General features: G+C 41.2%; 1 protein-coding gene across 2 annotated transcripts in view; it reads left to right on the top strand.

Annotated features, from left to right (window-relative positions):
* TNIP3 (TNFAIP3 interacting protein 3) overlaps nt 1–24,971 on the top strand; it is a 58,257-nt gene extending 33,286 nt beyond the window's left edge. The window contains exons 6-15 of one of the 2 annotated variants that reach the window (XM_017825190.1): nt 4,301–4,387; nt 5,898–5,987; nt 6,941–7,006; nt 7,750–7,881; nt 10,428–10,556; nt 12,767–12,883; nt 15,013–15,138; nt 16,736–16,894; nt 19,451–19,511; nt 24,155–24,971. In XM_017825190.1, the coding sequence (XP_017680679.1) occupies nt 4,301–4,387; nt 5,898–5,987; nt 6,941–7,006; nt 7,750–7,881; nt 10,428–10,556; nt 12,767–12,883; nt 15,013–15,138; nt 16,736–16,894; nt 19,451–19,511; nt 24,155–24,186 (999 nt within the window). In that variant the 3' untranslated portion in view covers nt 24,187–24,971. The remainder of the gene's footprint in view (nt 1–4,300; nt 4,388–5,897; nt 5,988–6,940; nt 7,007–7,749; nt 7,882–10,427; nt 10,557–12,766; nt 12,884–15,012; nt 15,139–16,735; nt 16,895–19,450; nt 19,512–24,154) is intronic. The other variant, XM_017825191.1, reaches the window with a different exon arrangement.

Genomic DNA, 24,971 nt, shown 5'->3' with positions numbered 1-24,971 from the left:
TTAAAAGAGGATGGTTTATGATATTTCTGCACTAGAAACGTGCTGGGTATTTTTTATTTATACTTTTAAGTCAAGCAGCTTTTCACTTGGCTGGTTGCTGAGCTGGACTTCAAGTGAGTGACAGCTTGACAGTAGTGATGGTCTTCAACAACCTCAATACAAGACGTTAAGGAGCACATGTCTCAGATTGTGTGGTTTGGAAAAGGAGGTCATATTTTTAACACCTAGCAGACTTTCAGTTATGAAGGTTATGAAATAGTATTTGAAAAAAAAAAAAAAAACACACCAGAAAATGTCAGTTTGTGAAATTAGGTGCTGATTCGGACATAAAATAAAGGGAAAATAATGTATTTAGGAGGTAGGAAAAAGTTAATTATGAAACAAATCATGACCTTCCATGTAGCGTTGGTCATTCATCAGGAAGTTTTTTGGCAGAGCCAGCAAGTTGTTTTCATTCTTTAACTTTTTTCAGGAGGGAAGAGTACAAATTGCACTCTGCAAAATGGCATTTCCATCTGGGCTTAAATTGCTTTCAAGACTTACCTGAAAATGTCTGTAAATAGATTCTCCTTCTCACTAGGATTTTTTTAATAGGAATTTATTATATTAGTGTGGTTTTAAATGCAAATATTTGAGAGAGATAAAATGTAGGTCTGCAGAATGAACCCATTCTCAGCACATCCTTCAGCCTATGATTCCTTCAGCTGTACTACTTTAACTGCAGCTTGTCAGGATGTTGCATTCTCCACTCTGGGAGAGGGAAAAGATTTGCATCAAAAGACAAATTTTACCCAAAAGTACTAATGCAGAATGTATTGAGTATATCTAGTACCTGATCAAGATTTTGAACACAGGAGGGATGTTTTCTGGGGGAGGTGAGGGTGGATAGAGGTATCAAATAGGAAGGGATAACTGGCAGTGTGTGAACATGAAATAAATTTGCAGAGATACCATATTTCATAGGATCCATTGGTAAAAAAAAAAAGGCTACGATAAACTTTCAAGCACCTAAACTGTTTTGGGTGTGAAGTGAGAGAAAAAAAAAATTCATTCAAGGGCTATCTGTGCTCACAACCACTGTGTCATAAACTAGGAAATAGCCTGTTTGCTACAGTTCCGAATGATCACCCAGTTATTGTTCCATGGAACCGGGATTTTCATCATCAGGCCCGAGTTTGCAAACGCTTGGGTGCTTGAGTAGCCGTGCCCTTGTGGCTGGTCTCCTTGGCACTGGTGCAAACCAGTGGATAAAGGAAATGCTGAAACATGTTCCTGAAACAAAGGAAACGCTGTGCTACGTTTTACTTACTCAGAAACCACATCTTGCTCTAATTTGATCTGGTTGGTTCCCACCTATCAAGACACACGTTTGCACGTCAGAGTTTGTAACCGAGCAGCACAGAAGGCTGAGGCTGACACACTTGCTGAAGGGACAATCCCTTCCCAGCACACTTCTGTGGTGAAGCACATGGACCAGGCTGGGACAGGAGGAGGTACATTCTTCCTCTGGTTTAGGAGCTAATTTTATTCTTCAGCCAGAATCTCTCACTTCTTACCATTTCACCACGTGCACCAGCATAGGAAAAGGGGTTGTGATGGATACTGTGGCAAGCACTGCTGGCATAACAGCAGCTTCAGGAACAGAGCCAAAACCAAAGCTCAGCCAGCACATAAGCAAACAAAAGGTTCTCCAGAAGCCATCAAATTTTAACCCAAGTAATCTCAGAATTAATCTAATTTCTCCAATTATGCAACTGAAGAGTACAATAAGTAAAAAATAAAAATTAAAAAAAAAAAAATTCCCCAACAAACCTCACAGTGGATACACAATCAGCTAGGGGAAAAAAAAAAGCAAAAAATATTACTTTGCCATTTTATCATCATCAAGGAAAGTTCACATTTACTTGCATCAAGCCTTTTAATGGGTCTTTGTTTCACTGCACTGAACAGACTAAATTTTCAGAAGTGACAAATGGCTTTCATTATCTTAATTTATGAGTGATATTTTGTAATACTGTAACAGAAGGCATTCCAGAATTGAGATTAAAATCCAGCACTCTGAAAATAAGAGCTTTTATCTTCTTGTGGTGCCAACGCTTGGAGGATTCAGTGTTGGCTACGGCTCCAAGGCTTTCATTTTTCTCCCATTGCAAGATTCCCAAACATGGCTAAAAGGCTTTTACACTCAGAAAGCTCAGGTCTTCCTAGAATACAAACTAAAATATTTCTCATTTTTAAACAAGGTGGTAAAAAAAAGCCCAATGTCAAAGCTGCTACTAAAAGAAATTACAGAATGTTTTAGAAACAGAAGAGAAACTAATAAAAGACTTCTAATCAGTTCATCTCCCCTTGCCCTTGGAGGCAGAGTTTATGCTGCCATTTGGAAGTTAACTCAGGGAGTTTCAGAGGGCAGCAATCTTGCCTGTTCCCATTTGCTTCCTGGAAAGCTTTTTCCATACCTGGCAGACTTTTAGTTTTGCAACTGCATTTACAGTCTGGTGGTCAACTGGAATTCTCAGAGCAATTTAAAACTGTGTATTTGTTTTAATGGCTTCAAACCAAGTAGAAATACCTTAGAATGTTTTTGTCTTTTTAACTTCTGAAGTCTGATAGTTGTCAAGATCCCCTCTTTCGAGGATTTCTTATATATCTCAGGTTTCTGAAGTGCTGTTGTACAACTGAGTTGTCCTCGACTGTATTGCCTAGACCTAAACAAGTGTAATGTCTTTATCTCTGCAATACCAACAAAAATGAACGTTGTCACCTCCTTCTGTTTCTTTTCAGTGCTATTAACTGTTTCTATAAAGACAGACAATGATTTTGCTTCAACCATTCCCAGTTTTTGCTGGAAGAACATCACCACCTCTGAAGAGCTTGAGCTTTTGTTCCCTACTCACTGGCATTTAGTTTATAATCTGCAATGCTGTCACCGGGGAGGGACGTGCTCCAAGACTCGTTTTCGTATAGGCACAGACAAAATTAATTTGTTTTTTGATGGGTAGGATGACTCCTATGGAGAATCTGAAATGTCTTCATTAGAATAGCCTTAAAACAACATTAAAAAACCCGCAAGTTTTCCAGTTACTCCATAAACGAGAAAAAACTAAAAAGAACGTCAGGGTAAGGAGGATTTATATCATATGCAAATATCATAAAGTAGTAGCTTTCTTCCAAATTGGGGTTTGTATCTTGCAAAAGAGGAGTTGCTTAGTCACGCATTGTGAACCAGAAATCTGGAATGTGGTTGTTAAATTCCAGCATTTCACAGGATTGCTTTACTTTATCTAAATCCTTTCCTGGAAACGGAAGGAAGGATTTATATTATTTTATGTCATATTTCATAGGCTAGCATTCATTCCATTCCTTGAAAATGAAATAAGCAACCTCTGCTGCCACTGAAAAAGCTCTAGACATAGAGGTCTTTGCACAATAAGGAATATGATTTTTCTTTCATGCTTCCTTCTCAATTCCATTATTATTCAGAAGACTGAAGGTGACAATATTTTGCACTTTTCTATTTTGTTCTGACTTCATATGTGAAGTCTGTGGAAGCCTTTTCTTTGTTGACCTCTCCTGTAAGTTTAACTTGGTAAGGTTAACCTCTTTTCCCAAATGGGAAACTAAGGCACAAGTTTGGAGTGTTGGATACCTTGAGTACTCAAGTCTTGAGTAGCTTGAAGCTTAGATCCAGCTTAAGTGTAAGACAAGTAGCAGAAGTGAAGATAAGATGTCCTTAGGAGAGGAATAGCAACCCTGTCATTCTTCATCTTTGTGCAGCTTTTCTTGAGGGAAATAAATCAATTTTCCAATTATGGTTTTCCCTAAACATTTTGAGGTTTGTATGGGACTGTTAACAGACTTGGCTATTGCTCCTTTATGAGCAGGGCACACTCTGTCCTAGTGTCACTTCATAATGGTACTTACATAAGTCCTTTTTCACAACTGGAAGCAGGGATAGAAAAGCCTGTGCTCTTATTTACTGAAAAAGCATATCCCCTTCCTTCCCTTATCCTTGCAACTTCCTCTCTGGGGAGATCTGGCCAGTCCACTGTGATTTACACTCACTCCGAGCAGAGAAAGAACTGCCTTGCCTGGCATATTAGTCACAAGCAGTGTGCTTCATCCTTTCTGGAAAGCCCCAGCCAGGAAGGAGGAAAAGGTTAAAATCAGAATTCCACCCCTTATTTCTGAACCTTGGCTGCTTCCACGGGGAGCACTCGTGGATCTCCTGGGTCTTAAAGCCACTCTCCTGCTCCTTTAACCAGCAGAAAACACCTGTTCCGTTGCTCTTCTTCCAAAGGTCCACAGTGAGACAGCCACTCAAGGCCATCTTGGATGCACGTGGGCAGATGGGAGTGACATGGAAGCCCCAGCAGACCCACTGGAGGTAAGTGACTTTTTTAGCTGTTCTCTGAAGAGTCTTCTGATTGTCAGGAACTCCTTGAGCTAGTGCAGGTATCATGTCTGTGACTTTGTAGACTGACACTTGTGGGTTCACTTTTGTGTTCCAGTGGACTCTTCTGAATGATTTACAACGTTTAAGATCAGAAAAAAATGTTAGAAATATTTTTGGATATGGCATTCTTAGAAAGAAAAACCTCTCCTAGCATTTTTTTTTTTTTTTTTTACCCCCCAGAAGTATTTGGTCATTTTAATTTGTTGTTTGTTACACAAAAGGTGCAAAGTGGTTTGTTTTAGTGACCCAGAAACTTCTGTGAGCAATATTCAGGCTGGTTGGTGCCAAGTGTATATATAGTTGTGAGACATGTGAGTTGTCTTATTCATATCAATATTAATCTTAAACATGCAATTAAATATATGCCTAAGCAATTCAGCATCTGAATAACTCCTTTGGCTGCCAGGTATCACTTCAGATAGTTTAAGTTAAATGTGTCTATGAACTACAAGAAGAGGGATTAAATATTTCCTGCCTTGCAAGTCAAGGGTTCCACATTTGAGCTCAGCAGGACTGGCCACAGGGCAAATATGTGGTCAGGATTTTTGCCTGTGAAAAGACACAACAAAACTCTTCTTTGATCCTCATTGGTATTTGGCATTAAATTCTCTAGCTGAAGAAAATTTATGTCAGGAGATTCAAGGCCTCAAAAGCGGTCACACTTTTATTCTGGTTTTTCATGTGTTGGTTGAGGATTTAGGGAGGGAAACACAACTCCCTGAGCAGTCATTTGTACATAGTATGTTCTTTTTTTATGAGCATGCCTCTTTTTTCCAGTGCAGTTCTCCCTCTTTAATAGATCACATGTTTGTTTTCATGGCAATCCATAGAAACTTCTTGGAAATTATGATCTGTGACACTACCATTATAAAAATGAGGGTTGTTGCTGTTGTCCTGCATGGGCCAACCTCCACGCTTCAAAAAACAACTGCAGACTGATTTCCTAATTTCTCCAAATGGCCTATTTGTTTTCTGGATTGCTTGCTTTGAGCCCACTGTGCTAAAGTTTATTACCTTGGGCCTGCAAGCACTTACCAGGGGCAATGCTACTAATTACTCTGGTTCTTGTAAATGAAGGGAATTACGCCCACTTCAAGTTATGCTCAACTTTTGTGGCTTGTACTAATTGTTTAAATTACCATCTGTAAGATAATTAAAATCCAATTTTGTGTTCTGTGTCTCAGATGGTACAAATAGATATGATTTTGTTTATTTCAGTGGCTGTTTGCATAATGCTTCAATTAAAACACAGATTAAGCAAGGTTAAGGCAGATGTACACTTCAGAATCTGCTCTCAGTAGGTGTAAAGGTACCAAAATAAAAATGCAATGCAGGAAAAAGTTTCTGTTTCAGTTCCTTTACGTGCACCTGCCAGAGTGGATGGAGTTTTACACAACAATCATGCCAAAAGCATGAATTTTTGAACATTTCTTTTCTCCAGTCAAGGCACACATTACTGACCAAAAAGAAGACTTCATCACCCAGTTCTCTGGAACAACACATCCTCTCACTGGAAAGACAGAGACGAGAGGTAACCTTAGATATACCCCTAACCTTTACAGATAGAACTTCTAAGACAGACCTTGCAATATCAGTAATGGAAGCAGGAAATCACTGAATGTGTTATCACTGTTAATTACACTGTATTTAAGCAGCTGTTTGTTTTATCCACCAGTCCAGCAAGGCCTGTGTTCTTCCTCTGAGAGTCTCATCCTGTGCTCTTGTCAGATAATTTCTATGTGGTTACTTGCTGCCTTGCATTTCTTCACAGCTTGAAGTGTGCAAGCACTTAAATTACATTTAAAATTACGTTTAAAATTACATTTAAAACTAGTTCCTAGTTCTCTGTACCACACTTGGCAGTTATATTTAGAGAACTGTTCCTAAAAACAGAGGATGACTTATTGTACCGTGGCTATGAATGTAGAAGAGCAGAGATTTATGGGGTGCAAAGGGCAAATTTTATTAATTATCACAGTTATAAAGGCCAAGGAACAACTGTGAGCAGCAGCCAGTTGTGTCTTGGTCACAGGTAGCAGCAAACTGGAAGCTGGTCTTTTCCTGAGCATCCTAAAGAGTGACCCTATATCCTTCAGTTCATTTGTTTGGAATCAAAGAAATTCTAATTGGAAACCTATTTATGGAACTGAAAGCAAACTAACAGGGAAGCCCTTGGCCATTTAGGAGCTGCAGCTTGGGATTGGTACAGCGCTGCCAATGATTCACCTGCAGCTTATGGCGTGTTTGCATGTTTGCTGGATGTTGCTTCCTGAGCGTTCCTGTGCTTTAGCTGGAATACCAAAGCACTGGCAGATGGGCTGGAAAGCTTGCCAGACCTTAAACTTGCTTCTTCTGGAATGAACTGGCCAGATGATGAGGAGGTAGTGAACAATCATAGCCGGAGGATTAGAATGCCAATCTATTTTTGATTTATTGACAATGTTGAAATAAGGGTTATTAACTGTGACTTCCCGGTAATTACAGCTTCTGGAGGTGAACAAGCAATGGGATCATCAATTTAGAAACATGAAGCAGCTCTATGAAAAGCAGGTAACACTGTTGATGACTTCTATTGGAATATGTATGTCACCTAAGTCTGTGTTCAAATACCGCCCAGCCACAGCCATGGTAAAATCAGCCTGCAGTGCCTGCTGTGCCCAGCCCCTGCTCCTCCTTGTCACATATCTGTTGGTTCTTGTCCCATCTCTCGTGCCTGGCTTGGGAAGCCTGGGAGCTCCCTGGAGCCTTGCTGTAATGGTGGAGCTCTCAGGTAAATTCTCTGTGAATGTTACCCTCTGTAAGCAGGGACTGTCAAGATGAACTCTAGAGAAATACTTTTTCTTTCTTTCTTTTTTATTTTTTTTCCCCCAAGATCCGGTTGACGTAGCTTTTGTTCCTTGCTTATGGCTGTGTGGCATCACTGCTGCAGCCATTATCATCAGCTGCCTAGTGAAGCTGACTGCTTACAACTTTGCCTGGTATTCCCAAACCCGAGTTGGTTCATTGAATGACAGTTCTCATCTATTGCTTCCTGCTATGAGGAGGAAGTTTACAGGATGATCTCATGTGCTCGTCAGGAAGATTTTCTCTCCAGTGTTTTCCGACAAGCTTTACCGAGATCTGAATCATTTACTGTCTCTTTTTTTTTTTCTTTCTTCAAAGAGAAGAGGAATTCAAATGGCTCTTCCTCATTTAAAATGGAGCTGGTTTATGCCCCTGGGTAGACACCTTGGAGATGCTGTGCCTTTGGGAATCTCCAGTCAGCCCACCATGGTCTGTCCCTTGCTTTTCAGCTGGCAGAGATGAAAGCAAGGCTGGACGTGTCAGAGAGGAGAGTGAGCGAGCTGGAGCAGGAGAGACATCGGCAGCAGCCAGGGGATGAGAGGTCGGGAGTGCTGGGCAGAGAGAAGCTGTGGCAGGAAAAGGTAGGAGGGTGCACTCTGTCACCTCCTTTGTGCTCTGTGCTCAACACTTTCTTGCCTTTCATCGTTCTCTGCTCATGCAGGGCCGAGCGTGGGCTGTGAGATGAGATGTGGTGCTGAGTGTTGTAGCCAAGGCAGTGGCTGCTGATGTACCTCATCAGAGAGCTGTGCACAGAGGGAGAGTCATTCCAATAGAACCTGACAGACAGCACAGCATTAGTGTGTGCGTGGGGGGCGTAAAGAGCAGATTGATACGAGCGCTGCAGAGATTTCCCTCCTCGCTGTGCAGTTCAGGGGGAAGTGCTTTGTGAACAAAAACGCTACAGCTATTTCAAATGGAACAGGAGCATCACTGCAGGTGTTACACAAAGTGCTTGGCAATAAATACAATTCATCTCCAGACACCCAGATTTTGGTGTTGGCAATATAGGCTGTTTCAGCTCCCTGCAAATGTTAGTAATACAGTCACTGCAGTTATTAGGCCTGGTCAGCCGCTCTAGAGTGCTGTTCACCTCACCCCGACAGTGGCTGGGCTCCTCTCTCAAGACTCCTTGGGCACTGGCTTTTATGTATTCTTTTGCATCTAAAATTAAATTCCTAAGCTGAATTCCCACCTCAGTAAAACCACCAGTCAGAGTGATCAGCATGTTTATGCCTGACAAACACACAAAACTTTGTGCTCCGTTTCCCAAGCCCCACAGAGAGGTGCTTCCTGTTCCCATTCTGCTCCGTGGGATGATGTACTTGGTGACCTCTCATGAGAGTTTCTGGATGGTGATCTGATGGCTGAGGTTGAGCTTCTCTGTTCACTTGGTAGCTTGAAGCAAACCTGCAAACAAGTGGCAAGTGTGTCACTGCCAGGCTCAGATGAGATGTGAGTTACCTGCTGCAGGTAAAGAAGTGCAAAGCCCTCATCTTGTATCTACATGAGCTGAACATTCATCCTACCTGCTTATCAATTAGTGCTAGCCAAGCATGTACTTGATTTCCAGCCAAGGGGACTCTGTACATGTTTTAAAGCAAACTAAGTCATTATGTACTCGCTGAATCACTTCCTATATTTGCTCTGAGTGTGGATTCAATGTAAGACAATCCATCTTCCTCTTCATATTACTGCCTGCCTTTTAACACACCGTATCTGGGAAAAATACCCCTAACTGGCTTTTTATAAAGACAAGGATGAGAATACACTCTGCAAAAGTTTTTACTACATACATGAATAATGAAATAAATGACAATGTAATCCAAAAATTTCTTATGGGGACAGGTTAATCTGCATGGAATTTCAGCCTTAGATCACCAATTTCTTTAAAAATTATTTATTTTTCTTCTCCCTGGGCATGTCTATGTGCCCACAGACAGGACTTAAAGACCAGCCTAATCACCAGAAAATCTCGGTGTCAGAACACCTAAGATTCAGTGTTGAATAAGGAGCAATAAGATGTAAGAATTCAGATGGTTCAAAAACCTGAAGAAACTGGAGATACTGTGTTGTAAATGTTCATGTTCCTGGAGGTGCCAGCCTTTGAGAAGGAGAATGTGTGCTAGGAGCTGGGAAAAGATACCATTCTTATGGTGTCCTGTGCGTGTGATTGTTTGATCTCGATTTTTTTATTCACATAAAGCAGCTGCAGAAGAATATTTGAAATACTTCCTTTTTCTTTTGTAAAAAAGCTGTCGTGTTTCATATGTCCAAACAGCTTTGTTCCAAGACCAGTCTGGCAAGAGTGGACTAAGCTTCCTGCAAAGGAAGCTTATGGGATGCCATTTGCTTCAGGGTCTGATTTGGATCTCAGCTCCCTTCACTGTAAATCGAAAATAGCCACTGTGAAAGCCATAGAATAAGAGAGTCAAACTTACAGGTTGGCAAACATGCCTTAATAATTCTTATAGTACCATCTTGGAAGGCTCGTGTTGCAAGTAGGGACATCTTCCTGGTAGTTTGCTGGGAAGGCAACAGTGCAGGCAAATGCACTAGGAATGGTCAGGCTGAAATTCAACAGCTGTGATGGGCTCAAAAAAAGGTAGATTTTTAAGCCTTGATTGGCTGCATGGTAAATCTAGAGTGGGCTGAGACCTGTCTCATGTCTCCTGTAGTGAGTAAAGCCTTAAGACTACGTGACACTGAGATCTGGTTTTGTCTTTAGTGTTGCATGGCACTGGGAATGGCTGGGACTCCTCCAGCATTTAGCCTTGGCCTTGTACTGTGAATGCATAAGAGAAATGCAAGTCTGGGATAATTGTCTGTATGATCCTACCCTGCTTGGCCTGCCAGCTTTCTCATGCCTTTGTGTGACTGCAGAGAGCAGAGATTTAGCCTGGTGTGTTGCCTCTGTCCCATCATGTGGTGAGTGGTTAAAACAATGTCTTCAGCCTTTATCATATCTGGGCTTCCAACGATCTGCCTTCCTGTTGCCTCCCTTCCCAGCTGTGCTTGGGACAACAAAAAATGCAGCACATCTGTCAGGCAGAAGATACTCTGAAAATTGTTCTTGAAAAACGTTTCCATCTGCACTTCAGCAGCACCTCTCTGTGTTTTTGCACCCCAGAAAGAAACAAAAGTCCTCAGTGAAGCCCTCCACGAGATGAGGGAGGAGAACAAGCTGCTGAAGCAGAAGAACGCCTCCATGGCTAGAAAGAAAGAGCACTATGAGGGGGAAATAAGCCGTCTCAATAAGGTAGGAGCAGGAGTGAGCTGCTGACCAGGAGCTGTTCTTTTAATTCCAGGAGCTCCCTTGTCAAGCAGTGACACTACCAGATGCCCATCTTTTCAGTCCTGGGTGAACAAGGTAGCAGACCATGATCAGCTTTTGGGAATTGGGGAAACGAGCAAGACCCAACCTGAGCTAATACGTGTTCCTGGCAGGTAGTAGGGCTGCATTGCAAAGAGGAAAGTTAATGGAATCTTTGGCTTCTCCTGTGAAACCCCTCTACATGTCATTTCTAAGCTCTTTCTACATCCTCCCTCCTTAGAACAAAAGGGAAATGGCACAAAGATGACTTTATGTGCACCGTGGTTAAAAAAAAGTCACACAGTTTTAAAACTGTTGTTTTACTTATATTCTGTGTTTGAGAATAATGGCTCCTCTTCACAAGACACAGTCCTGTCTTACTGTTTGTACCCATGCATACATATATTCATTCATATAAGTATTATGTGTACTTAGGTCTCACTGAGGAAATTGCCATTAAATAGCTAAATGGGATTTTTTTTTTAACTGAGGGAAAGTAATAAATGTAATTTTGTTTAATCAAAAGATCACATAAAGCAGTGGGTGTTTTCTAACAATTTTTTATTTCATGGTGAACCACAAACACTTCCTGAGGAAATGCACTGCAGTAACCATTGCTGTGTAACTTTAAGTGCTTTAACAAGCTAAAGGGCCATGACGTGCAAAAGTCAAGCCAAAAAACATAATGTTTGCCATAATAAAAAAATCTGTTAGAACATATGATCTCTAGCTCTTTTCGAAATGCATTGACAGGACTTGCTCAAAACCTTAGTGTAACTTTCATTCAAGGTTCATTCACATTGTTTTGTGAAACAACTTATTTCAGTGTTTTCTTTTGCTGCCTTATGATGTGCTTGGAATAAGACAGATGGGTAAATAGAACATTGTTTTAAATGAAGCATCGATTCATGTAACACACTTTCCCAACAGTAATTTACTGATTATCTGTGTATCTGCATCCTTCAAATCTCATGTCAGGAATGCACATAAGACTGGAAGGGACCTTTCTAAGTCTAGTCCCCTGCTATTGCAGGTTCAGCCACTTGAAGTTATGACAAATCAAACAACTTCTTCTTCTTTTATTTGAAATGATAAAGTCTCACAGTATTGCTTTCAAATGCAGTTTAAAATAATCTTCACCTTATTTTTCTCTGCTGTTAACCTTTTGAATATTGAATTTTCTGGATATTTATATTTTTTCCCCTCCATAATCCTGAGATGTAGAACCTCCTCAAAAAGATATTAAAAAGTGTCTTAAAAAGGAACAAAAAGTAAGTTAATCAGTCAGGTATCTGTATCTTCAAACTCCCATGTTGAAGTTCAGCCTTATTTATGTGTTGACATGAACACAATTTGCCGCTATTATAGCAATTTCTCTTCTGCACAATCCTTAGGGACAGCAGCTCATCAGGTAAAAAGCCTTCCTTTTCTATGCCTTCCATGGAAAGGGCTTGGTTTTGATTGGCCTTTTGATAATTAATTAAAAATTATTCCAGTCCCAGGGAGAGCTGTGTAACGTAATGCTGTTAAAAATAAACAAAATCTGCAAAGAGCTGTGGCAGAATTTCGCTATAAAGCTGAGCAAGAGTGGTACAATGTTGTGTGTATTCCTAACTCCCTCTAGTGACAAGCTATCGAGACTACACAACGTCCTCTCCAACAGGAGAGTTTCCTCCGTTCCAGTTGAAGAAATCTGTACTTTAAATGCATAAAATGTTTCAGTCCGACTTTCCACTAGTCACATTTTTAATTTAAAATATTTCTTTTATTTACTTGGGGGTTTTTTGTTTGCTTGCTTTTGGCCTCAGCTAAGTTTAGACACCTATCTGTTTTCCCAAATTCCAACTTGCACAGGGAAATGGTGTTTATGGATGAGATTTGCAGCTGTGATTTCTGTAAGTAAGTATTGTATATGGTTATAAGTAAAAGCACAGTCCCCTAAATTGCACTGACTCAAATTCATGGATGCAGTGTGGTATCTTTGAAAGTGTGGACCTAGTCATGGATATATGTTATTCATGAGGTTTATATCCAGGGTACATAATGGAGGCAAATGCAAGTGAAGGGAAAACCTCTTTCTAAGAATTTAAAAGGATATTTTTTTCCTTTTCATGTAATGAATCTCTACTTAGTATTTTTGCTGTTTGACGTTACAGGCCCTTCTGGATGTGTTGAAAAAGCAGCACTCGCCTGTCCTTGGGACTCCCCTGGGAAAGGGTGACAGGAATAGCATTGAGGAGATGAGAACCCAACTTGAAGTGCTGAGGCAGCAGGTAAGAGCAGCTGGAATTAAGGCTGGATGGATTTCACACAGCATAATTTCGCCTTGTCTCCCAAGAATTGTGCCTGGCAGACTTGCTATGCAGAGTTTTTGAAAGGAAATCTTGGAAAACTAGAACGTTGGCATTGCAGTTTTTCGAAGTGCGAGGCAAAACATTTGCATCCATAACCTACATCCCAGCCTCTTTAGATGCATATTTATTTCTTTTTAAATCTTTGTTCTGAACAACTCAAGTGCTTTGTGCACTGCCTTTCCTTCCTTATGAAAGAACCTGTTTAAAAAACATTATAGTTTTCTGATAATTTTACATTTTGGGTCTGGACAGTGTTAGGGTTAATGTTATTGACACACAAATGGATGTGATCAGAATGTGAATTTTATTCAATGGGAATAAAATACTTGTTTCTGTCACGTTTGACAGCAGAGCCAGATTTTGCTCTCTAATGTAATGCTTGCCACATGCTGAAGAACAAAATCCTGCACTTGATTGTACAGTAATAACTTATTTCATTCTACACAATAAAATAGAGTAAACCAATTTTTTTTCAGAATTCTCATGGGGTATCCGTGTTATGAATGTATTTTTCTAGTTGTATAAATCAGTACAGTGAGCCCAGACTTGCTTGTACACGAAGTGGAGCAGGAGGCTGTAACTGTATGGAGAAGGGACTCCTGGGACAAACAGTGACGTGGTAGGGTCTTACCAGAGCCTGGTTGTCATCAACCCATCCCTGGTCATGACAGGAGAGATGAAGGCATTCTTTCCTTGGGAGGTGTCCCCCTCTGTGCCAAAGGGGTTCCCTTGCAGCCTCAGCAGGTTGTGCGGCTGGGGAGTGAGAGGGAGGGAGGTGGGACAGAATCGGGAGAGAAGAAGTGAGGAAATACTGAGGGGGGAAGTGTATAGCTGGACAAGGGACACAGGGATTGCAACTTTGCCTCTGCCTTGGAGGGTCAGGGGTGTGCAGGCCTTCTCCACACATGGGCTGTGGAGCGGAGTCCCCCCACAGCCACACAGAAAGCCTTTGTTCCTTTTCCACAGTGTTATTCAGGAAGGAGGTTCTATCTAGTGGGGACCATCAGGTCCAAAAACACCCTTGCAAAAATTAGCTGCAACAGGCAAGTTGTGAAAACAATTTATAGCGCCCTGTGTTGACTTTTTTCTTCCCCTGAGGTATTAACATTTCTTTAGTCCTTCTGTGAAGTCATAGTCGTGCTGCCAGCAAAAGGAAAACTGGATCTATCTGATGGGCAGGGCATGAGCCACAGTGAGAAAGGCCTTTGGAAACAGACTGTCAGCAGCTTTAGGGAGCAACCAAGAGGACATGAAAGGCCTTCTGAAAGTTCTGGTGGTGGTTCCCACCCAGACATGCCTTTGCTGTTATTTGTCAGTAGAAATGTCACCAACCTCCAGCTCCTCACCGGGTGAATTCCTGCCCATTCATTAGCTGGAGAATTCAGCCAGTCAGCTTAACACCAAATAATTGACAGATTTGTGCTTTGCTTCTTGCTGCCTGAGCCTGGGGTGGTCAGACATTTTTTTAGTGGGATGAAGCGCTTTGATTCCTGGGGGCACAAAACCAGCTAAACCATTCCAGGCCTCAGCAGAAGCTTATCTTCTAGGAACCAGGTCAAACATCTGTATTTGCATTTTGAATCGTGTACATTGCATTTCCCTCTACCTCTTCACTGGGGTGGAGAGGTTCTTCCCCAATTGCTTGCACCTGAGCTACAGGAGGGAAGAGAAAACTGGAAAAAGTGTTGGTAAAATCTTCGTCCTGCTACTGTTAATCCCTTAGAAAGCTTGATATTGGTATTTGCTGTCTGGTTTATAATATTTAAAGCTGATATTTGCCAGTCAGCCTTTTAAATTTCAAGGGTCTACAAATACTGAAGCTGTGGACTGTTTTGATTGACAGGTGCCATTGGAGAATAGTCATTACTTGTCATTTTGTGTTGGTCATAAAAAAACACAAGGCAAACTCCTGGTTGTAGGATTGTCCAGAGGAGGGGTCCCTTTGGAATGCACTCCGCTGCTTGGGCAGTGTTTAAAAAGCAACCAGACAACAAAAGTGGATGAAGTGGCTCTGCTGAGATTCCCATCCTTGGTATTAACAATTGCAGGTACAAATATACGAGGAAGACTTCAGAAAGGAGAGATCTGACCGAGAAAGACTCAACGAGGAGAAAGAAGCACTGCAGAAAGCTAACGAGAGATTGCAGTCTCAACTGAATAAACTCAGCTCTCAGGTATGAGGCAAAAGAAAGCTCCCACTGCCAGCACATGTGCACTTTATTTTTGTTTTCTCACTTTCCACGCAACTCAAAGCTTTCTGGCTTCCATTAATTGACATTGGATTTTATATGAGGTCACCACCTGGGATGAAATCATTCTGAAGTAATGCAGTATAAGAAGATGAGAAACGATTAGAGAAGGCTTCCAAAATGAGTAGATGAAGGGAGTATTTATTGCAAAAAACTTTTCAAACGTATCTTAAAATGGAGGCGGGGGGGGATGACCAAAAACAAGTCCAGAGGACTTTGATTGTTTCACTGGCACTTGATATAAGAGTTATAACATCAAACAAACTTTTGAAATAAAGAGCTTCTCTAGTTAACCCTGACCTCTGCAATTGAATTACAGGGATGGTAATATCACTGAGGAACAAAATGGGCTCCATACAAATGAGCTGAGCAGCCGCCGCAATAATTTTTTCTTGCAACATCCTTTTTATCTCTTCAAAGTAGTGTCAGTAGGAAGCCATAGTAAAATCATGGCATGCAAAACTCTGAGCTTTCTCAATCCCCATTAAAAAAAATGACGAAATTTCGAGGTTTCCTGTCTTGACGAAGTTGTGCAATGTTTTAAAAGAATGGCCGGTTACCAGCGTGTTCTATGATGATTTATTGTCCTCCCCGACACTGTTGTGAAACAGAAACTTCAGTATTGACTTATTCTCAACCAACCCAAGCATCAGTACTAGTAAGGTCTTGCTGTAGTATCAGAGGCAGTGAGTAGGGGGGGTGTCTAAAAACAGAGCTAAAAGGCCTTTCCCACTCCTCCCCAGTAGGATCAAGAGAAATGCCAACACCTGAACAGGTGCTGTGTAACATGCATGTACAACTTGTCTGTCCCTGCAGTGCATCCACAGTTCACACTGGAGATCTTCTTGTTTGTCTCTTCCTGCCTCGGGATTTGATTAAACAGAGCTTGTGAAGGATTTTAAAGATGAGAGCAACCATACAAAATATTTATTAGTTTGTTTTCTTAAGTCGAATCATTTAGTTGTGACTCACAGAATCGCAGAATGTTAATCATCTTGTACCCCTCCTTCCTCTGTCCTGAAGCAAATTCCTGTTGACTTTACTGTAATGCAGAGGGCCTAAAGAAAAGGCAGGCCTAAAGAAAAGGCAGGCCTAAAGAAAAGGCAGGCCTAAAGAAAAGGCAGGCCTAAACCTTGAGGCCATTGACTTTGGTCCTATATCAAAATTATTTACTTTTCTTGTCATGCAAGCATCCATGTAGTTCTGCTTCAAATTATTGAAAGCTGCTGTGTGTAATGAAGATATAGAATACTTGAATATAGAACACACCCAGAAATGTGCTTGTCATATCTTGAAACCAATATTTTCCTCACATAAAAAGTGCCAGAACTCTGGTGTGGCGCTTTCTTAAATAATTTTTAAACAATAAGTGGTCAGGAGGGGCTAAACAGGCAGCATTGTGACCCAATGCTGAGAGAGGAGGGTTTCTTCCCCGTTGCTTTTCATTGATGAATTTGTACTTGACTATTCTGTTGGTCGTCGTATCCTGCTGATGATGCATTTCTTTTTATTTTTGTGACAGACAAAAGACCTCCCAGTACAGCCTGAGAGGCCCAGTTACCCACCTCCACTCTTCCTCTCACCCTGTGTGAATTATGGGAGGTGTGGGATGGTTCTTCACTATGCAGATCCTCGAGTACAACCAGGGCCTTGCAGGGCACATGAGCAGCAGCAGCACTTGGTAAGATTCCCACTACTTCCCATGTGTCAAGGACACTGATTTCCTCTCAGTATGGTGACCACAGAGTAACTGGTGCTATCACAGTGCCCTCAACACCAGCAACTGAATTTGTGGTTTCACAGTTTGTTGTTAGTTCCAGATCAATATCAAATTTACTTTGTCAAACACTATCTATCTATAATGCCACTCAGAAGAAAAATGGGGTTGTTCTGTGGTAAGGAACATTTGTACCTTAATTAGAAAATTAAAGTTGTTGGATTGGAGTCTTGCTGATTCCTTAGGTAAATTTACAACACTCATTCAGAGCCCTTTCTAACTGTATAGCTACCCACATTCAGCATTATGGGTCTGCTCTCTGGAGCCCAGTTCTGACCCTTCAGCCTACAGTAATAAAATAATACGATAATAAAAAACAAATCAGCAGAAGTGGAAGGTGTATCTGAGTGTGGCTAACACCATGGGAAATTTGCCTTTTTTCCTGGCACACAACAGGGTCCTGTCTTCCTCAGCACGAGGAAGAATAGCTTTGCACTGGAGCAGGTTATGTGAGGGGGAGTTATCTATTTCAAGGAAAATACTGCTTCAAAGAAAGGTATTTTTGAAGTGCTCCAGATTATCTAAGTGGGCTGTGCTTGTTCCAATCTAGTGAGTATGCATTTAAACATGGTGAATGTCATTTTAAATACTCAATGCCTGTTTCTGGCTGTAAAGCTGTCACATATGGAAAGATGCTCGTTATTTGGGAAGTTACAGCCTTTTGAAAAATGCATGTAAGGCTTTCAGACTGCAGAAATCCAATGGAAAGGCTGCGGTCGGACAAGTAATTTCTGTGCTTCGGGAGTGTGCTTATCTGCCTATTTATCAAAGTTGGAAGTATTGCAGAATGTTTTTCACTGCAATTTGGACACTGGCCCAGATTATTTTGGCTCTTCTCCCTGAACTTCCATCATCTGGGTTTCTAGTTCTGTGAGGGATCACCGGGTTTATGGCTCTGCCATTCCTGCTGGAGTGCCGGGGTCACTTTGCCTCGCTGCTTTGTAACTCCCCGTTTCATCCCGACCCTTGTTTGAAATGCTGTGCCTGGGCCAGTGCAGCCTTGCTGCTCTGAGCTTTGGGAACCTCCCTGAGCAATTTGTTAGCAATGAAGGAAGGTGTTAGAATTTAATGAGTGTCCTGATACTTAATCCTGGGTGTTTAGTCTGTGCTTTTGCTTTTTCGGTCTTTTTACATCTTGCACTTTTTCTTTCCTCTTTACATTGGTAGTGGAAACATTTTGTTTAGTCTTGTTTCTGAAATTCATTCAAGTTTGTGTGGTGCGAGTAGCTATGAAAGAGAAGAGTTGATCAGAGAACAGAAAATCCACCAGAAACTCAAAAAACCCAATGCAAATAAATGTAATTTGAGCCACTGGTGGGAAAACTACCTGTGCTAAGAGCAATGCAGCCTTGCTTTGCATCAAAGCCTATGTTGTTTGCCCATAAGCATGGAATTAGTTAACAATTCCTATGAATGGTACAACTGGTGTGAAAATACAACAGCTCCTTCTTTCCTGAAGGATGAGAGTGATCACTGCTCTGTAAGTGCGGAAGACAGCAGAACAGAAAAGTTAAATCTGTTTTCTGTATCTACAGCTTCATCCTGCCATCTTAATTTAGGCAAAACTTCTTTGGAATTCTCTGAAATTTGTTGCCTACAGATTAGAATCTGTAAGATTCCCCTTGGCATGGCTCAGGATTTTGTCAGAGTAATTTCTGCAGAACAAGAATTATTTTTCCAGTTTAGCTGATCTGAAGCAGCAATTTCCTGGAATTTGACAAGCTTACATGTACTACTTACACCACAAACAGCCTAACCTGAAATGTCTGGTCCCAAAGTTGTTTTCTCTAGTGGTGGTTTGCAGCTCATTTACCACAGTGTGTGGTGTAAACTATAGTGCCCTATTTCTTTCTTGCAAGATTTCCCTGGACAAAACTGTATTTGCGTGGATATAACCTTCCCAATACTTCCTCTTATAAGAAAGATGGGAATTTTTTCTACCTCACAATATTTTCAATAAGTTAGTTGATAACAGCTAGTGGTGTGAGGAAAGGCAGGGGAGGAGGGAACTTCATTCCATGACTAATTCCTGTCCCACTGAAGCATGTTACAGGTGTATTCGAACTGGAACAGCTTCACCTGGCAGGTGTACCAGGTTTCTCTGAGATGTTTTAGTACAGAGGTGCCTGCTGGTGTCTTCTGCACTTCAATCCCCAGCTCTTTTAAAATCTGATTTGGTTCTGTGAGTGTTTCTTTTGATTTGTGGGATCTAGAAAGGTTTACACCAACATTTCTGATGGGTGCAGCATCTAAACCCTGTGCCATAGAAAAGGAAGCAAGCTGAGGGACTTGGATCAGTGGAAACATAAAGCTAAATATAAGATTTTTTTGGTAAACTACTTTTGTAAGACTAATGAAAAGCTTCACAGCACAATTATGTTTTTATCATGTCCCTATTCTTCTGTTTGAAGTGTCTGTGAAGGCCATATTGCTGCAATAATGTTTTATTGTTCTGTGCAGCCAGACTATCAGTGGTATGTTCCTGACCAGCTTCCGCCAGATGTGCAGCACAAGGCAGATGGTAAGACAGCAGCTGTTCAGAGCACATATTAAATGTACTTTTATTTTAAATGGAGGCCTTTGAGGGATGCAGAGCAAACTTTCCTATCTATCTGCTGAGTGCTTATGTGACAGCTTTGCCTTGGAGAGGTTGGGGTAAGAACAACACAGGCGAGGTTTCTAATGTAACACCACCTATGCTACAGCTTTCAGCTTCACTGCAATTCATAAAACGTCTCTATTACACGTTATAGGATCACACATTTGCCCCATTAAACACCTGGTAATAGTCCTAAAGAAAAGATATTCTCAGAATTCTCCTTAGAGCTTCTGTTGCTCCAGCTAAGACTGAATTTGATGATGTGCTGAACCCAGGGGCCAGCATAGGTTTAGAAGTCCTTGCTAACAAAGTACAGGCTTTAGGATGTCGTTTCATCTTAAGGGGAAAATGCTCATTGCTGTTCTTGATCTGCTCTGATAGTTCAGGGTGCCAGGTCTGAAAAAAAAAAGCCATGTAAATGAACAGAGTTAAATAGTTGCAACAGTGTCAGTACAAACTATTTTTTTTTGGAAACCAGGAGGAGTATTTAATATTTGTACCTGGACTTGAAACCATTCCTGGTTGTTTTGAAGTACTTGTTTCAGACCACTCAAAAATGGGTGCCAGGGAGCACAGGGAATCTCTTCTGGGTGGGAGTCTGCCATTCCATGGTGTGAGTGGGTGCCATATGGGGTGGCAGGGACTGGTGAGTCCAGAAGCTGTTTTGTAACATCTAGAAGAAGAAGAAGGCTACAGAGGAACTATTCTGTTATTTATTGTTGTCCGCATTTGCCCAGAAGAGAGGGTAGGGTGGGAACGGAGCTTGCCAAAATGGCTGATGAGCTTCCCTTAATTACATGGCAACTGTGTGGAGAGTTCTGATGTGGTCACAGGGAAAGTAGAGCTGTGACTGCAGGAGAGAACAGGAGATTAATTTTGCTGTTTCTCCCACTTAGACTTGAAGTGATTTATTGCACCAGAGGATACAGGGAGGTTATTTGTAACAGGGAATGAAACAAGGCCACCAACTGCAGCCGTAGACCAGGACAGTGCACTTAGGGGATCTGAGGAAAGAGAGTTCTTCTCTTATCCTACTTGACTGTGACTTGACTTTTGGCTCCCTGAAAAAAAAAAACCTTTTAAAAATCCATGCCCTGTCTTTCTATTACTGTTCCTTGCCCAGAACATCCAAATACCTCTTTTGTCAATGGGACAGTGAGTAGGACACTTGGAGACTTTCCCTGCCCTTTTTTCCTTCAGTCCTTCATTTCTTAATGAGTCCCATCATAGCACTGGATGTCTGCTTTAACATCTTTAGGGCTCTTTTTATCTTGGCTGACAAAACAAAGATGATTTTATTAGCCATTGATCACACAGAAGTCCAGCTTCTATCAGTTAAATATATTATATATAGGTGCATATATTATATATAGTGGTCTCTATTAAATCTGCATGTAAGTATTTTGAGAAAGGTTTCAAAGATAGAAACCCCAAGAATATGTGATGACAAAGTATCCCAATGTTCCAATTTCTTTGTTCTATTTTGTGCAAGTGCTAATTACAATGGGGGGTTTAAATGAGCCAGTATGTGCAGCAGCATTCCTGAATCTCATTTTCTCATCCTTCATTTTCTCATTAGATGATAAACTGACCGATAAATCTTATCTCTGCTGAGCTAGGACTTCATTATAGAAAAACAAATCAGCAGTGCAGCAACTTTTAGGCATGAAGCAGTTTCCTTTAGGAATGCTATTTCAGTAGATTGATATTTCTAAGGAAAAGCCTTAAGTTTTCCTTAACAAATTTTTCTTTGACACTGGGCATTTTTTCTTAAGTAGTAATTATAAAATACAGATCACAGGTTGTAACTTCAGAGCTGAACAGAAGTGAAATTAATTGGGAAACTCATATTTTTTATAAGTTTGTTCTCCAGACTGCTGTTGTTCCCAGAGATGTGTTTTGGTAGTTGGCAGAGGATCACTTAAGCACAAGCCTGTGGAGCAATGTTGTGTCCAGCACTGAACTCTCAGGGTGGTGTGATGGTTTGGATCTGGCACTTTTTGATTTCAGCCCTTTCTAATTAGCTGGAAATAACTTCATCAGAATACAGGAAGGATGAGAGGAATGAGGTGAAAGGAGAAAGAAAAACTGCCCTCAAAAAACTGCTTAAAAACTCAGATAACTCATACCAGAGTTCATCTTCTCTGTGAACATAAGTATTTCTTCTCCATATCTTCCTAAACATTAAATATTCCATCTGAAAGCAGGCAAGGGAAAGATGGATAAGAACATTTTGTGTCCAGCCATGCTCCATAGGTGGGTTGCTGTGGGCTGCCAGGTAAAGACCACTCGGGGAGTCCTCACAGGGCAACCACCTGCAAAGCAGGATTAGGGGAAATCATCCAAAAAACTAAAGGTGTTTCCTTGAAGGTCCAAATAAAGAGGGAAAGGCAAGTGATAGGAGACAGGAAGAGATTAAGGAAGAAGACAATGAGATATTTTCCTACTGCATTAGCAATGTATTACCAATAGAATAACTCTTCTTTCCCCCCTCTGGGCTGGTCCCTCCCCAGGTACTTTGCTATTCAGGAAGCCTAGTCCTAAACTGTGCCTAAATCCTTCCAGTTTAGCCTTGTTCAACCAGCAACGCTGCCTTTGGAGGGACATGAGCTCCTGAGTCTCTCCGTGCTCGCTCAGTGTTCCTGGAACTGGCTCCTGAGCTTTTTTGTTCTTGGTTGTGTGGTTCTGTTTGGGCTTTTTGAGTGATTCGAGTTTAATTTTTAAGGAGCAAGGCAGAAAGATTTCCAGCAAATGTACTTAATGTCACTCCATTTGGCAAGGAGTGTCGACTTCCTTCCTTATCCAACTGTGCAAAATTGAAAAGACAGTTGAAAAAAAAAAAAAAAGATTGATTATGGAGATTTTCACTGAACCCAATTTTTAAATGCAAAATTCTCTGGGAAAGAGGTTTATTGCTCAGAAGCCTACTCAGAGCAAGAACCCTTTTGCATGCCACAACTGCTGACATGTACTGCCTTTTCCTCTTTCAAAATTAATCTTGCTGCATTTGTTTTCCTGGCAGAAAGATTCTCAGCACGTGTATTCAAGGACCCCAGTCACCCCTTCAGAACATCAGATATAAGTAATGGATTTCTGTGACCTGAGATGTATGTTTTATGTTGGATCCAGTCATGCCAGGCACAGGGACAAACCAAAATATAGCCCTTTGCTTAATCTTGGCATAATTTGGGAAAGCAGAAATCAACCTGCAAAGCCCTAAGGATGCCCAGATGAGCACATGAAGCAGCAGGATGTGCCCACTTACTTTCATTATAATCTCATCTCCTGTTCCCTTTCCACACTCTGCTGCTTTCCAGATTTTTGCCCTCAAGGTACCTAATTTGCTGCTAATGTTGTTATAATTACAGCTAATTGGAAGAAGAGGAGGGGTTTTTCCACTGAAAATAATGACATCTGTAGGGAGAGGGAGAAAAAAATGAAAAAACTGAAAAATGGATTTGTGGAGGTCTTCAGTGAAAACCAGACAGGAAAAAAAAAAAGTCAATTAATTGACATCTTAATTTTCCTGGAAAAAAAATCACAGACCCTAAACATTTTTGGTATTAGCCAGTTCTCAGTGCATATGTTACATGAGAAATTACCAGTGCTCCCAAGTAGTCGAGACAGATTTAATTAGCAGCTTTGCCATCCCCATTGGGAATGAAAATGTGATTATTGTCAGGATTTTTACTAGTACAGCGTGATTTCTGCTACTGCAATGTAACAGAAAGGCCATTAGCACACCTGTGGTTTCTAACTGCAGAACCTGTCAAGTTGCCTGTTTTGGAAAGGCATTGCTTTTAAAAGTCAGCTTTATCTACCTTGCACAAATGTGGCCCTTTTGGACCAGGTTTTCTGTCGTGTCCATTTGGATCTCATCAGCCCTGTGGGTTTGAAGTGAGTGAGTGAGGGAGAGCTGCAGGGCAACTCTCCAAGGCGAATTCAAAACCCTGCTGGAAATATTTTGCTCTTAATGTTTCTCGTGTAAGTGAGATACTGTGTACACTTGCATGTGTGTTACTAGAGATGTGTTACAGCATTTCCAAAATCTTTTGAAACTTCAGGAAGCTTGTGTTACACCAGCAATAGCATCTTTCCTTTCTTCAGTTTTATTTTTTCCTGCCTTGAGTGAGTTACTATCAAACAGGTTTTTGAGCCACAGACACCTGCTTAGCCATAGGTACTGCTACCTCTGTCATACTTACCTACTCTCCTGGGTGCCCAGGTACACCTATGAGCCCTGCTGAATGTCAGCTGAGCTTTTTAGAAGTCTACAAAGGTTTTACAGGGGGTTTGAGATCATTAGACCCTGATGTTTGCTCTCTATAAACCATCAGGACTAGATGAATGTCGAGAGAAACTACCAGTGCACTCTGACATCTCTACCCTCTTTTGCTTCTTCACTCCTACTGCCCCTTGCAGTGAATTGATTACAGTCTTGTAGGGATGTGTAGAACTGGCTTTAGGGGTGTGTCTGTGAAAGTGTTACAAAACAGAGGGAAATTAATCACAAGTGAGTTGTTTTTCTCAGTCTCAAAATAATTCCTGTGGATTTACTCATGCAGATTCATCCCCGGAGAAGGGAGCCCAGCACTGACAGCCCGAGACCTGGAGAAGTGTAAACCAGAGGCTGCAAGCAAGTCTTGCAACTTCATTATTCTGTTTTCTTCTGGGGTTTTTTTGCCCTCAGCTCCTTATCTCTTCAGTGCATGTGATTTATGTGTGGTGAAATCCCTGCGAGGACAATAGAAAAGCAGATCATCCAGGCTGGTGATCCTCAGGATCCAGTTAAACTCTGCTGGGAAGCGTTACTGCCCTTTGTTCTGAAGATGCTGTTTATGCTGCCTTTGAGAATCGGTTAAAGAGCCTTATGAGAAAAGATGCAGCCCTTGCTGGGGATTCAGACTGTCACATCTGTTTTGAATCCGAGAGCTTATAAACCCAATAGTGTTGTGATTTTTGTTGTTGTTGTTTGAGAATTATAGAGAGGGCTTACTTGATTCCAGGGAATGATGTGTTGATATATCATCTCGAATTCTGACATCTTTTTCTTGGTTGGTAAAAAGGAAATCTGCTTCACTGTTTGAACACATTTGTGTAACTGCAAACAGGGTACCAGTGATGCCAGGCTGAGTAAAAGGTGCCCCTTTCTGAGTCCAGGTCAGCTCTCATTTTGTTTTGGCTCTAGAATTATATGGAGAAAAGTAACCACAGGGGTTTTTTTCTGTGTGCACTTATTCGTATCAGAAGAATTTTAGTAGAAATATTTAATGGGTTTAATTTCTCAGTGAATATGGCTTTATATTTCCAAATGATTCTTGTAATGAGCCTGAAAATCGTCGTGTACCCTCTGACCCAAGAATAAAATGTGGCTTTTTAAGT

This window comes from Lepidothrix coronata, unplaced genomic scaffold, assembly GCF_001604755.1.
Source record: "Lepidothrix coronata isolate B3197 unplaced genomic scaffold, Lepidothrix_coronata-1.0 Scaffold116, whole genome shotgun sequence".
NCBI lineage: Eukaryota > Metazoa > Chordata > Aves > Passeriformes > Pipridae > Lepidothrix > Lepidothrix coronata.
Note: the sequence above shows the minus strand (reverse complement) of the source record. Positions and strands in the feature narration are given on the sequence as shown.